This window comes from Notolepis coatsorum (assembly GCF_963971535.1).
Source record: "Notolepis coatsorum genome assembly, chromosome: 2".
Lineage (NCBI taxonomy): Eukaryota > Metazoa > Chordata > Actinopteri > Aulopiformes > Paralepididae > Notolepis > Notolepis coatsorum.
This window is the reverse complement of record NC_140166.1, coordinates 121,471,064-121,488,879: the sequence shown is the minus strand read 5'-3', so window position 1 is coordinate 121,488,879 and position 17,816 is coordinate 121,471,064. Positions and strand designations below refer to the sequence as shown.

The 17,816-nt window shown below is 47.4% G+C and overlaps 1 protein-coding gene across 6 annotated transcripts in view; it reads right to left on the bottom strand.

Annotated features, from left to right (window-relative positions):
• Nucleotides 1–17,816, bottom strand: part of tmco3 (transmembrane and coiled-coil domains 3) — a 77,786-nt gene that overhangs the window by 10,514 nt on the left and 49,456 nt on the right. For all 6 annotated transcript variants that reach the window (XM_084308953.1, XM_084308958.1, XM_084308955.1 and 3 more), the window contains 4 exons: nucleotides 16,139–16,325; nucleotides 12,443–12,560; nucleotides 8,619–8,814; nucleotides 8,025–8,175 (listed from right to left, as the gene is read on the bottom strand). In XM_084308953.1, coding sequence (XP_084165079.1) covers nucleotides 8,025–8,175; nucleotides 8,619–8,814; nucleotides 12,443–12,560; nucleotides 16,139–16,325 — 652 coding nt within the window. The remainder of the gene's footprint in view (nucleotides 1–8,024; nucleotides 8,176–8,618; nucleotides 8,815–12,442; nucleotides 12,561–16,138; nucleotides 16,326–17,816) is intronic.

The following is a 17,816-nucleotide window of genomic DNA, read 5'->3' as shown; positions in this document are numbered from 1 at the left end:
GCAGTATCCAATAACGACGTCTGATCTCCGCGAAGACTCTCTCTGCCCCTGCGTGGTGCACATCCTCGTCGTATTTCTTTATGATCAGCTCTGTGACCTTGTGTCGGCTGTTCAAGACTATCGGGTACTTGACGTCATCCGGTAAGTCTGGGGCTCTCCGCAGACGACCACCCACTCTGATGAGACTATGGGCGTCGCTCTCGGGGGCTAGGTGGAGCAGTCTGCTGTCTGATGGGACGGGCTTTGCTCCCTGTAGACAGTCTAGCTCATCGGGGAACGAGTCTCTCTGGGCTCGTTGTAGTAGAAGTTCTGCTTCTTCGTAGTCAGCTGCTGAAATGTCAGTCGTGGGCTGAACCTCTGGGTGGTGCCACAGAAATGTCTTTAGCTGCGCACTCTGTAGGGTGAGGCAATCGTCTATGTCGGGGTCTGTGGAGACGAGTGTGTTCAATCCACAGAACATAGGTTTCTTGTTTTCGGCCTCCTCTTTACTCGCCTCCCGTGGGGTGGGTGTAGGCCACTCTTCTTCGGGGAGCTTGAGAAACTCTGGTCCGTCACTGTAGAGGTTGTGACGGGTGAGGTCATCCAGGGACATTCCCCGGGTGATGACGTCAGCTGGGTTGTGTTTGGTGTCCACATACCTCCAGCTCGCTACTTCTGTTAACTCTTGAATCTCGGTGACTCTGACTCCCACGAAGACCTTGTATCTGCACGAATCAGACCGGATCCATGTGAGTACTGTCGTGGAGTCTGACCACAAGATTGTTCTTTGCACCGGGATGGTGAGTTCACGTTGGATTAACGTGGCGAGCTGCGCTCCTGCTAGGGCTGCGCAGAGCTCTAGACGCGGGATAGATTGTTGCTTTCGTGGGGCTATTCTTGAGCGAGCCAGGATGAAAGCAGTATGTATTTCTCCTCCCTCCTCTCGGGCACGCAAGTAGGCCACCGAACCGTAGGCTACTTCGGAGGCGTCGCTGAATACGTGCAGGTCCATCTTGCATGTCTCTGGCCTCACTGTGGGTGGGAAGTAGCTGCGGCGTATGTTAACACCTGGGAGTGAGCGGAGTTCCGTCTCCCACTCTCTCCATGTGGATGCAAGGTGTTCGGGTATGGGATCGTCCCAGCCCTGGTCCTTGTCCCATAGCGCTCTTACAATCATCTTTGCCCTGGTGGTGTAAGGTAGAATACATCCCAACGGGTCATATTGTCTGGCGAGTGTTCTGTATACACTCCGTCTGGTGGTCGGTATTGCCGTCGACCTTCCCTGCTCCTTGGTCAGGGGTTTGTGTCTATAATGGAGCGAGTCTGTTTTGAAGCGCCAGACTAGTCCTAGTGTCATTTCTTGGGCTTCTCCTGGGATGGTCGCCATCCAGGTGTCGCTGCTCGCTGCCTTGTCCTCGGGGGAGGCTGCGCAATACTTGCGGGTCGCTGCTGGCCCACTGCCTGAGATCAAAGCCGCCTTTGATCAGGGAGGCGCGGAGCTTGAGTAGAAGAGCCTCGGCTTCTTCTGGCGTCGAGACGCTTTGTAAACAGTTGTCCACGTAGAAACTATTTGTCACACTTTGTCGGACCTCTTCATCTGCTGCTGGGTCCTCTGCGACGTGTTTTTGTAGTGCAAACGTAGCACAGCATGGGCTGCATGTGGTTCCGAAAGGGAGGACTTCCCATTGATAGATGGCTGGGTGCTCATCTCCGATCCTCTCTCTCCATAGGAACCGCAGCAGGGGCTTGTCCTCCTCCACTAGTCTCACCTGCAGGAACATCCCTTTGATGTCGCCGCTGATAGCCACCTTGTCCTGGCGGAAGCGTAGTAGCACGCCTAGTAGAGAGGGGCCGAGTGTTGGGCCGGGCAAGAGCTCTTTATTCAGATTTTGTGATCCGATCTGGTAGCTGCAGTCAAACACAATACGATCCTTGCCGTTGTGGTGGACCTTGTGGTGCGGCACGTACCATGATTCGGTCGTCTGATCGGCCTCTTTAATGTCAATTTTCTTTATGTGTCCCGCTGTGATTAGCTTGTTAATCTCAGCGCGGTACACAGTCTCTTGAGCGGGGTCTTTGGCTAGGCGCCGCTCTGTGTTCAATAGATACCGCTCCGTCGCTTCTTTTGTGGCGTGAAAGGTGGGCATTCCCTCTCGCCTCAGGAGTGGAGTTGCGTATCTCATCACTCCGTTGACTGTGACTCTCTTTGTCCCTTGCTCGAGGAGGGCTATAGCGTAAATATCTTCCTTAGAACGAATGTCTTTCTTTTCGTTCTTAAAGGGCATGGTCTCTAGTGTCCATAGCCTCTCGACATGCTGCAGGAGAGTGGTGTCTTCTTCTGTCACTCTGGAGTGGAGGCAGCTAGTGGCTGCTGTTCGGTTAAGAGACTTGGCGAGGGGGCCTTGTAATGTCCATCCTAGGCGGGTCTCGACTGCTGCAGGACAACCTCTGGGTCCTGTATGGACCCGGTCTATCGGGACTATGAGGTCTGCATGGTCGGAGCCTATCAGCAGGGTCGGGGTGGCACCGTCTATGAGCGGGATAGGTAGTTGACGCAGGTGCACATATTTATCCATCAGCTTGGCGATGGGGTAGGTGTACTGCGATAGTCCTATTTCTTGGCTGGTGAAAGCATTAGTAATCCTATACCGTCTCTCTGGCTGCCCGCTTGCTGCGATAGTGAAGGAGACATTCTCGCCCTTTATCGTCTTTAGATCTCTTCTTATTGTCCGAATCGTCATCTGGTTTTCGCTCCCCCGCAGCCCCAGCTGGGCCGCAGCGGACGCGAGGAGAAGGGTCTTCTCTGACCCGTCATCAAGGACGGCGTAAGTGTCCATGACCTTATCTTGGTAACTCAGTGTTACGCGGACCACCTTTAAGAGCACCTGGGCGCCCCCGCTGCTAGCGGGGTCAATGTACATAACACTTGCCTTTGTGCTGCTGGATGGTGCAGGCTTTCTTCTGTTACTGTCGTGTAGGACATCTAGGTGGGCTCCGTCACACCGACTACACCTCTTCTTTAGGCGGCACTCGGCTGCCATGTGACTGCGCGCACATCGGTAACAGCGCCTGTTGGACTTTATCCAGTGACTCACTTCTTCAGCGGTCATCTTCTTGAACAGGTCACATTGTGACAACCAGTGTTCCTTTTCGCAGTACGGGCACACCATCTTCCACTTCTCTTTCATCGAGGGGGTACTGTGGTTCTTGCTGCTCGGTACTGATTCTGATTGGTGCATGACAGTCACCAATCTTCGGCCATCGTTTGCTCTCCTAGGTCCCTCTCTGGAGCTTGGTGTGCTCCGCACGAACGTATCCAACCGTAGGCTGCTGACTTCTCTCGCCAGGAAGTCGGCTAGGTCTAGTAGGGATGGCTCGGGACCGTTAGGATCACGGTGGTCTCTTTGCCGCCTGAAGCGCTCCTGTCGGGCGGGCGGCAGCTTCTCTAAAATCCTCTCGACATTCGAGTTTGCGTATAGTTCGTGCATACCCTTTTCTCGTTGCGCCCCCATCATCCCTACCAGGGATTGTACTTTGATAGACAGGTCGTCTAGTGAGCGATTGTCTGTTGCTGGGGGTAGGCGGTCAATATGCCTTATCTCTTGTATTACGTAATCCCATATACGTCCATATCTTTGGTCTAGTGCTGCTAGAGCCGCGGTGTATGGGGTCGTAGAGGTGGCATAAGCTAGCGCTATGTTGTGCGCTCTGGGCACTTTCAGGTGCTTCAATAGGATAGCATACTTGTGGCGTTCATCAGCTACATCCACCATCATTGTCTCTAAGCACATCCGTAGCTCCGTGTACTGTGCTCGGTTCTCATGGGTGAAGTCTGGAAACGTCGGTGTGCCAATGTATGACGCCGTGGATGGCTGGCACATCGGTGAGCGTTGGAAGAGAGGCCTCCTAGGCGAGTCTCCTCTTACGCCTCTCGGTGGGCTGGTACCGGCAGGGTACCATGGCCCGTTGGTCCAGGTGCTATTCCTCGGGACTGGTCGTGCGTCATGCTCACCCGTGAATAGAGTCGGGGGTCTGTAGCGCAGAGCCGCGGGGGTATAGCCTGGGCTGTACTGGACCTCCTGGTCCTGTGGAGTACTGTGCTGCTGTCGGGCTTGACTCTCCTCCTCTCCCTCTTCTTCCTCTGTCAGGTCATCTAGATCCTGTAGTCGTCTATTTAGCCTCTCCGCGGTGTACGCCGTTCCTTCCTTGTAGCTGGGTCTCACTGGGACCGGTCGGGGAAGGGGTTCGGAGGGGGGTATAGGCTCTCTCTGGTGGTCGAGTTCAGGGTCGCTTGATCGGTTAGGGGAGGGTGCCCTTGACCCGTGTCTTGACGAGGCCCTGGAACCCCGTGTGGAGGGAGGGGGTGTTACCCTGGCGATCAGCTGCTCCATTAGCTGCGCTTGTAATCGGTCGCGCTCGGCTTCGCGCTTGGTGAGAGCGATGTCGCGCTCTGCTTCTCTTTGGGCACCGGCGGTGGCGCGCTGGGCTTCGGCGTGGTCTCTTACCATATTCTCTTCCGTCTGAAGGCGTCTAATCTCTAGACGTATACGATCTTCGTCGCTCCGTTGCTGCGCTTGAATGCGTTCTCTTTCCATGGAAGAATGTTCGCGCTCACTAAGCGTCTGTGCTTGGAGTCGATCGCGCTCTGTTGAGGCTGCTAGGCTGGCGAGGAACGCCTGTGCCAGCATCTTGTCCGCCTCGCTGGGGGAAGACGCTGGTTGAGGTGATCCGCTCCTGGCAGTACTCGTTGGAGATGCGTTCTCCTGCGGGGAGTCCTGGAGCTCTATCTCCGCGGCGCTCTCCTCATCTTGTACCGTGCAGAGTTCCATCTCTGGAGGGTTGTCTTCCTCCCGGAGCTCTTCGGGGACTACTTCTTCGGTCTTGGCGGGGGGTAAAGTCGTGTCGGTTCCCTCCTGGTCCCCACCGTGAGCTTGGTCAGTTACATTAGAACCCACTAGGGCCTCTGTGGTCGGGGTATCCTGGTTGATAGGGTCGGACATAATTTTACTTTCTACTTTTACCGCGTTTACCGTCTGTAGAAGGCTAGGTAGTATACTGGCAGCGTAATCCTCTAAGTACTGAGGTGGCTGCCGTCTACGCTGCGGGCGTTCTACTTTAGGAGGACCGTTTCGTGGAGTGTTCATCATAGGCCATTTCAATATTAATACCACTATATTAATATTACACTAATTACCCTCCGGCTCGAAGGACCAATTGTAACTGAGGGGTACAATTCCATGACTGTATTGATAAGTATGGTATCATTAAACCACTACCGCTTTATGTACTTTAACTACTGGCCATACAGTACACGATATCTAAATATGATGAACACTTTCCACAATGAAATCGGTTCCAGTCAAAGGTAATAATCAAATATTTAATGGAGCAAAAAGGTACATAGAATATTTATCTTACATTTATCATTTGAATGCACTTGTAAGGCAAATGAGTACTCGTAGGCAAATCAACACTGAATGTCCAATCTCTGGTTACGCAGGAAGCAAGTATACAACCTGGCTCTTAGGGAATTATATCTATGGTACACTTAATGATATAGCGGGATATTCTGGAGGGGGGTCCTCCCGGTTGTAAGCCGGTAGGGGGGGTCGGAGAGCCGTCGGTAGTAGACCGTCTGGTCAACGATATCTATGGAGACTTCAAGTACAGAAGACAGTGCAATAGACTCTTGATCCGCAGATGAATACACCTTGGTTCTCTTGTAGGCTGTAGCTCCACAATGAAGAAGAAGCTAGGCGACCTCAGTCTCTCTGAGCGCCGACTCAACTTGACTCCTCTCGGGGGTAAATCCAACACTCACAGGCGTCGGCGATTATCCGCTCCACAAATCACAGTACCAAAGCAAATATATATTCCAGCCGCATAGGGCTCAGCAGTCGTCGGGTAGGTAATCCAGTGTACATGTCCCTCGGTCCTCGCCTAGATCTCCTCGGATGAAAGCGCCATGTGGTCGGCCCAACCTGGATAAGACTCTAGATAACACGAGGAAGCGTTGGAGATGCTGGTCACTTTAGAACTCTAACCGCACGATGCACCATACACGATAGACTATTATTACTTGATAGAAATACGTCGCACTCGACGGTACAGTGCCAAACTCTGACAATTCAGTTATTAATTGGCACGAGGTCTCAATGCTATTCTAAGGCCAAACAGGCCATACTTCACCGCACGTCGTATCGTGGGTGAGGCTTCACGTTCTGTTACTAAGTTGGGAAGAAGGGTAAGGGACTTCTACATTTACTTGCGCCATATTTATATGCACGGTGAACAAATAGTGCCACTCTCATTTCGGTAGCCGTATCCCTGAGCGGAGCCGGGGCTAGTACGGACATGTCTCGTCGGTACCTTTGAACTTGACGCCAGGGGCTGGTCCCCTGGCGCCTGGTCCTTTGTCCAATAAGAGAATGAACTATTATGGGCTATAGTAGGCTAAAGGGATATTCCGTGCATATGTACAAGGAATATACAAGGGATATCAAACGACATACAAATACTATTCAATATATATCCATAAATAAATATATATATTCGGTTTAATCTGATCCTTCGTAACAGTATCGGTAAAAAAGCCAATATCGAGCATCCCTGATTATAAGTATGCAGTATGATAACTACATCGCTGATGTTTATAACAAACCAAACAGTTTGAAAATCGGTTGAAAATTGAGAAAGCTATGGTTATTTCAATAGTATATGCACCATAGACATGTTAAGAGTGGGCGTCTATACTTTCCATAGCCGCATTTCTGGCAGACGTTTCTGGTCATGTGACATGTGCGCCCAATAGCGTGACGAGCTGTGTCTTTGCCCATTTCCACGTCAAACAGCCTGCAAACTACCTGGCGTTCTATCGCCACGCTCTAAGACAAACTCTAACCTTAACCAACTTCGAAGATTGCCTAAGCTTAACCAGTGTAGAAACTGACGTCGGCCAATCAGAGACCGTCTGCCAGAAATGTGGCTACCTTTGGTAGAAATGCTATGAGTGGGCATGCTGCCTGTGGTAAGATGGCCGACATGTGGCAACATCGGTCTCCATTGGCCAGAAGCGCGGGTGAGTCATCTAGCCTTTATAGAAGTCTATGGTTGAAAATATATTTAAACAAAGCGGCGGGACTCGCCACTAACGCATGAGATGCTGGGTTCGAGCCCAGGGTTATGGGCTTGACTTCAGAATGGGGGCGTGGCTTTAGAAAGGGGGCGTGGTTAACCTAAATCAATGAATATAGAGTGTCTGTGTCTGGTTTTCCCTTTGAAAGTGTAAGAGGCTCATTCATGTACCTGTCCCTTTAAATTAAAGTAATTTTTTTAATGTACATGCACACTGCAAGCCTTAATGGATTCAAATCCTAACTGACACAAATCCATCCTCCCATGCATTTCAATGAGGCAGCGCTTCTGTCACTCTCACAATAATTATAAAAATAAAAATAAGCAAAACGATAAAAGATGAAGCTTAGATATTTGAATATGAGAACTTCATGGTGTTGATGAAGGGTTACTGTATGTGCGATAATGTGTAATTCAGTCGACAATTGTGGGCCGTGTGGTGATCGGAAGACAAGCAAAGGAACGGAGAAATCGCAGATTTCAGAGTGGAGAGTCCATTAGTGTGTATGTGGAACGTGACTGTCAAAGAAATGGCCATAAGTTGAGATAGAAAAGCTCTGGGAGGAGTAGTCGGACAAAAATTGGCGGAGTAATAAAGAAAGAATAAGATCGATTCTAAGACTGTGTGTTACTGTGTCACCCACACTAATACACATTAGACCCACAACCCACTGCACTGAAACTTAGCACACCTGCACAAAGAATGAAGCTTCGACTAATCACTGGTATTTACTACTGAAGCTTCGAAGTCCAAAAAAAGGTATTCAGGACAGTCCTGGTATTAGTACATCTCACCTTAAAGACACACCTACTGTAGGTCATGAGAATGAAGTACAGAGAAGAAGACTGTAAAACTGAATCAGTACTCTTTCAGGAGGAATACAATAGATATATTAAAAAAAGATTCTGACCAATAGAGGCAAAGAAGATGATGGCGAAGAAGTCTCTGATTGGCTCGATACATCCCATGACCTCGGTTGTGACCATGTGACCTTGGGAGGAGAGCAACGCTCCAGCCAGGAAGCAACCCAGCTCCATAGAAACATCTAGAAACTCTGTCACCTAGGAAAGGTTTATGAAAGGTTTATCAAAGGTTCAGGCTTATCAACGCTCTCATTTACATTGTTACATTTAGTAATTTAGCTGACGCTTTTATCCAAAGCAACTTACAAGTTGTGTGCAACAAGTCAGCAGGAAGGGTACAACTCTGGCAGCTAAGTGTCAGTGATATTGTTCGTCAAACAGTGTTAAACTTGAGTGCTACAGTCTTGAATGCATACTAGTATAGACATACTAGCATAGTAGTTAGTAATATAGGCAAGGTAGCAGAGTGCATAATAGTAAAGACTTAATTTAAGGGGTATTTATAAACATGATACATCATCTGAGAAGCACGAGTTGATTTTTGTGTTTTGTCAGTTTACTTCTTTTACTTTGTAAAGTGGGCATTTATTCACACTTTGAGGATAACCGGAATGAAGAGAGAAGTGATAAGATGTTTGTACCGTCAGCATGAAAAAGACGAAGGCAGTCATTCCCAGCACCAGGATCTCCTTGTTGCCTTTGCTCTCAGCATGCAGCTTCTTGTAGTAGGGGCCGATGATGAAAGACTTGAGGACTGCACACAGTAACAACACAGCAGCCAGGGAGAACAGCACCTGAGCCAGGAGGAGGAGCACATGCAGAGTCCCAAAGAGAAGACTGTGGAACACAGGAAGAGCACTAGGCTTAGAACACTGTCTATGTATGTTTGTTTGTGTGTTAGTTTCTTTAGTTTCTTTAATAGTTGTCATACAGAAGTACAGAATACTTTTATACAAAATGCTTCTTACTGTTGCGCTCCAGAGACTGTGCAAGACAAGATAAGTATGAAATAAAATAACATAGTAAAATTAGAAGTAAAAAAAATGAGGTCACAGTGTTCAGTTTAGACATATGTACAATGTTCGATGCAGAATAGACGTAGTTACCATACAATATACAATACTGTGCAGTGTACTAATATACAATACTATATAGTGCAAGGCAGAAATGGAGAAATGGGACGAGGTGCAATTTAGGTACAATTCACAGTAGGTGTACGAGTTGTAGTGCAAATCCTTTATCAATAAATATAAAGTGTAAGTGTGTTTGTGTGATCTAAAGTGTGGAGAGTGGGTGCTGCAGTGTGTTGTTTGTTTGAGTGAGTGTGTGCGTGTGGGTGTGTGTGCTGTGTGCATTTGATGGTTGTTGCATAGTGATTATTGTTCGTATAGCAGCCTGATGGCCTGGGGATAGAAGCTTCTTCTGAGTCTTTCTGTGCTCGCCTTAAGACTCCGGTATCGCTTGCCTGACCGCAGCAGTTCAAAGAGGCAGTTGTTTGGGTGGCTCGAGTCCTTAATAATTCTCTTAGCCTTCCCCTTGCACCGCTTGTTGTAAATGTTCTGGAGGGTGGGAAGCCCCCCTCCAATTGTGCGTTCGGCTGAACGTGTCACTCTTTGTAGTCTGCTACGGTCTTGTGCAGTGCTATTCCCAAACCAGGAGGTGATGTTGCCGGTCAGGATGCTCTCTATTGTACATGAGTAGAAGTTCCTAAGGATCTTCTGACTGACTTGGAACTTCCTTAGGCGCCTGAGTGTCGTGCCTTCTTCACAACACTGTCAATGTGTGTGGTCCATGTCAAGTCCTCGGATATGTGGGCTCCGAGGTACTTGAAACTGTTCACTCTCTCAACCGGTGCCCCGTCGATGCTGAGGGGGCTGTAGTCCTTGACCCCCGACCTCCTGAAGTCCACAATCATCTCTTTTGTTTTGCTGACGTTCAGGGAGAGGCAGTTCTCCTGACACCACTGTGACAGGTTCTCTACCTCTTCCAGGTAGGCCCTTTCGTCGTTGGCAGAGATCAGGCCCACCACTACTGTGTCATCAGCAAATTTGATGATGGTGTTGTTGTTCCGCTGTGCTACGCAGTCATGTGTGTACAGGGAGTAGAGGAGGGGGCTCAGAACACAGCCCTGGGGGGCCCCTATGTTGAGCGTGATGGATGAGGAGGTGCAGTTGCCGGCTCTTACCACCTGGGGTCTGCCCGTCAGGAAGTCCAAGACCCACTGGCAGAGGTCATAGTTCAAGCCCAGGTCCCTGAGCTTGGCTATGAGTTTGGAGGAGACTATGGTATTGAATGCTGAGCTGTAGTCGATGAACAGCATTCTCACATAGTTCCCCTGCCTCTTGTCCAGGTGTGATGCTGCTGTGTGCAGCACATGGGCTATGGCGTCCTCCGTGGACCTGTTGGGGCGATATGCAAATTGCAGAGGGTCCAGGTTGATGGGGAGAGAGGAACAGATGTAGCCCTTCACTAGCTTCTCAAAGCACTTCATGGCTATGGAGGTGAGGGCTACAGGGCGGTAGTCGTTGAGGCAAGCGGGCGTAGATTTTTTGGGTACAGGGATGATGGTGGACTTCTTCAGACAGGTGGGGATGACAGCCTGTTCCAAGGACAGGTTGAAGATGTCAGTGAATACCGGGGCCAGTTGGTCGGCACAGACTTTTAGGACGCGGCCGGGGATGCCGTCCGGTCCTGCTGCCTTCCTGATATTCACTTTTTTAAAGATCCGTCTCACCTCATGCTCTGTTACCCTGAACACTGAGTCTCCATCAGCAGACCCCCCCCCCCCCATTGCCGTGGTTTGTAGGCTGGTGTTGTTATTCACAGCCTCAAACCTCGCATAGAAGGAATTGAGATCATTTGCTAAGGAGATGTCACTGTTCAGTTTGAGGGGGGTGCCTTTGTAGTCTGTCATTGTTCTGAGGCCCTGCCACATGCCTCTAGAGTCAGCCTGTTCAAACTGAAGTTCAACTTTATCCCTGTAACGCCGTTTTGCCTCTATTACTGCTCTCCTGACGTTGTATCTTGCCATCTTGTGTTTTTCCATGTTGCCTGTCACCAGCCCGGTGTTGTATGCTGATGTGCGCACTTTCAGAGCCTCACGGACGGATTTGTCTACCCAGGGCTTTTGATTTGGGTAGATTTTAATTTTGGTGGAGGGGATTGTTTCTTCTACCAGAGTACAGACATAGTCAATCACCGTTTCGGTGTATTCGTTAATATTGGCTGTGTTATCACGGAATACACTCCAGTCCAGTGTGTGTGTGTGTGTGTGTGTGTGTGTGTGTGTGTGTGTGTGTGTGTGTGTGTGTGTGTGCGTGTGTGTGTGTGTGTATGTTTGTGTGTGTGTGCGTATGTATGTATATATGTGTATGCATATGTGCGTATGGATTTATGTTTGTATGTATGTACAGTATATATGTGTGTGTGTGTGTGTGTGTGTGTGTGTGTGTGTGTGTGTGTGTGTGTGTGTGTGTGTGTGTGTGTGTGTGTGTGTGTGTGTGTGTGTGTGTGTGTGTGTATGTATGTATTAGGCCTGTCCCTGACTAAGGATTTGTATAGTCGACTTTGATTGGCCAAAATCTTTCCGATAGTCGACGGGTAGTTGACAGCCCACCGAATGCCATTTGGGCTGTGGGGGGGGGGGGGGTGCTTAATGTCTGAAGGAGTCGACTGAAGGCTTCTTGTCCTCTGCGAAAGCATGCAATTGGTCCACTGATGGATACATCTTGATGTTTTCTTAGGCAGTTAGCCTCGCTGGTATATGCGCCATTAGCGTTGGCCACGCTTATAGGCCTCTTTGCTTTTGGAAAGAATGATTAAAAAAATGTATTATAATAAAAAATAATATATAATACGTTTTTTTTTTTTGCATTCGACTAAGAGGTTGCCAGTCGACTATGGCTCCTTTCGATCGATTAGTCGAATATTGAACTACTCGAGGTCAGCCCTAGTATGTATGTATGTATGTATGTATGTATGTATGTATGTATGTATGTATGTATGTATGTATGTATGTATGTATGTATGTATGTATGTATGTATATATATATATATATATATATATATATATGTTTATATTGTTTGTATGTACCGGTATGTATGTATGTATGTATTGTACAGTATGTATGTATGTATGTATGTATGTATGTATGTATGTATGTATGTATGTATGTATGTATGTATGTATGTATGTATGTATGTATGTATGCATGTATGTATGTATGTATGTATGTATGTATGTATGTATGTATGTATATATATGTTTATATTGTTTGTATATATGTATGTATGTATGTATGTATTGTACAGTATGTATTGTACAGTATGTATGTATGTATGTATGTATGTATGTATGTATGTATGTATGTATGTATGTATGTATGTATGTATGTATGTATGTATGTATGTATGTATGTATGTATGTATGTATGTATGTCATGTGTTCATATAAAGGTTAACTGACCTGTCCAGGTCTCCAGCCTGTGCCTGGATCAGAGTGGGCATGACAGCAATGAAGAGACCAAGCTGAACGTCTTGCATCACCAACATCCCCAGGAGAACGCTACTGTAGTCCAGCTCACCTGTCACACACAGTTCATCCAAGAACAGAGAATGGATGACCTGCCTCAAGGATAAACACCACTCTGTGATCTTCACAAAAGTCATATCAGGAGTATTTTGGAATACACATGGGCACAGACACCTATACGGACCTACCTACCTACCTCCACCTACCTAAAATTGTAAATGGTGCATTTATATAAAGTTTTTATCCAAACTAAAGCGCTTTACAATTTGTTCCTCACATTCACCCATTCACTCACACATTCACACACCCGACAGTGGAGGCAACCATGCAAGGTGCCAACCTGCTCATCGGGAGTGTCGTGGAATATATTATCATGTCATTATAGATCTGTGTTGAGATATCATTTTATCTTTGTACAGCTTGCTAGTCAGACACTGGCAGAGACTACAGTCCCTTTAATGTGAGGAGAGGATGACTTTTGACCTAAATCTTTTCCTCTGCTAGCAAGGTTGTTTAACATTCCAGTTAGGAACATCGTGAACATCACCTCCTAGCCAAGGTTGATTCTCCTAACTGGGCCATTTTCATCATCATATCTGATGTATAATGTTACGTCTCGAAACTGTGTATTTAATGTACGTCTGACCAGAGCTCTTGGTCACTTTATGGCCAGATGCTACTGTGTGAACATGATGTATCTGTCTGTAAACTGTCCTTTCATTGTGGCCACGGTGAAATAAACGTTTCTATTATTAATAATGACTCAGAATGATTTATATAAAACGGCTCATCGTTTTGTCCTTTAATATTTCCCATTACAGATGGTGACGAGAGATGTTTATGGGATTTTTTAACTAGCGGGCCATTCTGTTGGTGGGTGCGTTAGTTTGTCTCCCCCCTTCTCTCCCCTGGACTGTGGCGGTTTCGCGGATGCCGAGTCGGGACGGGGCGAGGGGGTGAGGGAGATGAGGTGGCGTTCCCATAGCAGATGGCAACGAGAGACTTTTATTATTTTTTAACCGATGGGTGTCGAGGTCGGCCGCCAAACGGACTCTGCAGAAAGGGTGAATCCTGGGATTCCAGGGGAAAGCTGCCCTGTCTCGACCTTCTCCGTGCACTGGGAGGGGAGAGAACCGGCTGCGCCGTCCGCTTGGCTGTCGCCTCCGGCATGGACCTTGGACGCGTGATAAGGGACACTCGGTGAGATGTTGACATTCTGATTTCTGTTTAAAACATTTTTATTTTTAAATTTTAAATTTGAGGTCTAAACTAGAACGTGGTGCCTGTCAGAGCTATTTGTTTTGTGTATATTACTGTGTGCTTGGTAGACTGGCAATGGTTTTTTTCTATAGTTTCTCAATCTTGGTACGTCCCGAAAGAAAGGCGAGGATTACACTTGTTACCCGAAAGTAAGGCGAGGTGAAGTGTACCACAAGTATATTGGAAATATTATTTGGTTCAGGCAACAGTTCCGAAAGAAAGGCGAGGACTGGGTTTTTTGAGAAATCTCAAAGATATTTTTAAAACGCTGCTCTATTTTTATATGGGGATTTTTTCTCACAAGGGGGCAGGCATTGGGACTGTGCGTGAGGGAATTTACCTGTTGTCAGAAGAAGAGACCGCTGTTTTGCTTGTTTGTAACTGGTTTCCTAATACCTTATCTGGTCATAACTGCAGTTATTTCCGAATGGAAATTTAAGATAAGGGCGCGCTCCGTATTGTTTAATTAGGGGTTTTGCGCTGCAAGTGGAGCTTTTTATTTTTAATATTTAGAGGAAACTGACCTTTCTACCATTTTAGTGTGTAACTGTCTATGATGTGTCTGTGTGTCGAGAAGACTGTCATGTTTTTTCTTTTTGAACTGTGATACAGAACAGGGGTTAAGACGACTTTGAACTGTTGAACAGTAATTCAGAACAATTTTATTGCACTGTAAACACTATGAATGTGATTTGAATGAAGGGAATGTGATAGCGGGCAAAAAATTTTGAAGCGTGGCTGAGATAAAAAAGAGAAAAAAAAGAGAATGGATTGTGAGATATACAGATTTCTGTTTTCCAGCTGGCACTCACATCTCTCTCCTTTGTCTCTTCTCTCCCACGTACACCTATGTACCCCTCTCCTTTGTAGTTTCTCAGGGGGGGGTCCTCCATCTCTGTGCCAAACCAATGCCCGCCGGCCCTACTGACCACTGCCCCAGTGAGAGGAAGCTGTGCCCGGCTGACCCCAGCTAACTAGGAGGCAGAGAGCTGTCCAGCTTGCTCCACTCTGTTCTGCGGCTGGGACCATCGGACACTGCCCAGCAGCTGACCACAGCTGGCCTACTGCTCGACTACCAGCTAAACCGCTGGCCCATCACTGGCCGAAGATAAAGTGCTAAGAGACAGTTCGGTCCTGGCTGCGATTCACCAGCAGGCTTTTGACCGAGCCTCGTTCATCGGAGGGGAAGACAGTTGGCCTGTTTCGGTTGTGAAGCGAGCCAGGGACAGTGCGAGAGAACAGACCATCTTGGGCGACCGAGGGAACCATCGGACTGGATCGGCCCGGGGGTGTTTGGTGGCGGAGAAGGGGGGGGCCTACCTGAGATTCTACAAATGAAGCAAGTTTGAAACACACGCTACAGATGTACATTTAATTGTTTAAGTGATTATGTTTCATTCTTGTATACATTCAAAGTCAAGTGTTTCCTGTTTTGTTTTATAATATAAGCAAACCTTCAAAACCTTTTTAAAGGTGCAGTGGGTGATTTTTATAATTTTTTTCCCTTCTCACCCTGAAGTTTGTTTTGGGAACGCGGCGTTCCAAACAATTCCAAACACTCATAGCAGAGAAAGTGTGTTCAGGATTGTTTCGTTTTTGCCTCTGCATGGAGGAATTGTTATTGTTTCTGCAAGATACTCTCCTTGGTTTTGTTGTGATTCTTTTCAGCCTGGTGACTGGGAACCCGGAGCTTGGACACTGTGTTCCCGACCACATTTATATGTGGACTAATGTCTCCCTCTAGGGGTTGGTTGATGTAATAAAGTTATTCAATAAAGTTATGTTTTTTGCCATTTGATATTAAAGACAGTAGTCTACCCGTATTCTGCATGTTGAATTATAAGTTAAAGTCTTGTTTTTGGCATTTTTTAGGGTTATTGGCGTTGATGGTATGGAGTGATAATATTTTTAGTTGTCATTATGAAGTGATAATGATTTGTGATTAATTATCAAAGAGGGGAGTTGTCGTGGAATATATTATCATGTCATTATAGATCTGTGTTGTGATATCATCAGCTTGCTAGTCAGACACTGGCAGAGACTACGGTCCCTTTAATGTGAGGAGAGGATGACTTTTGACCTAAATCTATTCCTCTGCTAGCAAGGTTGTTTAACATTCCAGTTAGGAACATCGTGTCTGATGTATTATGTTACGTCTTGAAACTGTGTATTTAATATACGTCTGACCAGAGCTCTTTGTCACTTTATGGCCAGATGCTACTGTGTGAACATGATGTATCTGTCTGTAAACTGTCGTTTTGTCCTTTAATATTTCCCATTACAGGAGCAATTAGGGGTTAATTGTCTTGCTCAAGGACACTTCGACGCGCTGCCCGGGAGGAACCTACCCGCCTACCCACATCCACCTACCTTCCTTCTCCCCTCTGGTCCCTCCTGCCAGGAAGCGGGACACTAGGGGAGTGCTGGACAGGGACAGACAGCTAGAGATGAAGACGGTCTGAGTGGGACGGATATACAAGACCTGTCCCCATAACAAGCCAGCCCCCACCATCAGCAGACTCAGACAGCAGGACCCCTGCACCGATGTCTTCCATACCTGCAAACATACACACATTTTAAAAAACAATTAAAATGAATAAAACAACCAATGAAATGGAAGAAACATTCAGATAAAAAAAATAAAAATAAGAATAAAAGAATAATTAAAAAAACACACAAGGCATCGGTCGGTCCATTTAGGCAAATGCCTTGTTAAAAATAAATGTTTTTAAGGCCCCTTTTAAAAGCCTCAACGGACTGTGGTGCTCTCAGATGGTCGGGGAGGGCATTCCACAGCAGAGGAGCGAAGGTGTGTCCTGTGTATGGGTTTGAGTGTGTTTGAGTGTCCAGAGTGGAGGGAGCGGGTGGAGGTTGGGGGAGCGATGAGTTCCTTTAGATAGGAGGGGGCATTACTATGGATGTACTGATGGGTGAGGAGGGAGACCTTGTATTCAATCCTGAAGGAGACGGGGATCCAGTGTAGGGAAGGGAGTCTGGGTGTGATGTGTTCATATCTCCTCACTCTCATCAGGATCCTAGCAGCACAGTTCTGAATGTACTGGAGCTTCTGGATGCTCTTGCTAGGGATCCCGATTGATTGATTGATTGAATACTTTATTTTGACACAAATCGTATGACAAAAAAAACATTTTAAAAGACAAGACAATAACAGTGTCAATAACGCTGGTCAAAAATGGATAAAACACAATAAAGCCAAGGCTTGTTTCCATTGTGGTCCGATGAGCAGTGCGTTGCAGTAGTCGAGCTTTGAGGAGACAAAGGCGTGAACAAGTTTTTCCGCATCTGGCAGGGTGAGTGTGGGACGGAGTCTGGCTATATTTCTAAGGTGGAAGAATGAGGTTTTGCACAAGTGCTTAATGTGGGAGTCAAAGGTCAGGTGGGGGTAAATTTGTATGCCCAGATTAGTGATTACAGATGAGAGGGGGAGGTTCTGGCTGGAAAAAGTGATGCTGGTTATTGGGGATAATTTGATTTGGTGTGGGGTGCCGATTAGATTGGCTTCTGTCTTGGAGCTGTTTAGTTGCAGGAAATTGTGAGTCATCCACGCCTTTATGTCCTCAAGGCAGGTGGTCAGTGTGGATGAAGGTGACGGCAGTGGTGACGGTAGGGGGGCAGAGAGGAGTGGGGCAGTCCTGAGATAGAGTTGGGTGTCATCAGCGTACCAATGGAAGGATATCCCATGCCAGCTGATGACACAACCAAGTATAGTGTATAGTGTGAAGAGGGTGGGGCCGAGGACGGAACCTTGGGGGACGCCGCAGGTGACAGGCTGTGTCCGGGAATTAGCGCCTCCCGAGGAAACACGCTCAGTTCTGTCTGTGAGGTAGGAGGTGAACCAGTAGTGCAGAGTCGGAGAGTCCTATGGAGGAGTGAAGACGGTCGAGGAGGATGGTGTGGTCGACTGTGTCAAAGGCTGCTGACAAGTCCAGGAGGATGAGGAGGGAGGGGGAACCATTGTCAGCAGCCATCAAAAGGTCATTAGTGACCCTGACCAGCGCTGTTTCTGTGCTGTGGACTGAGCGGAACC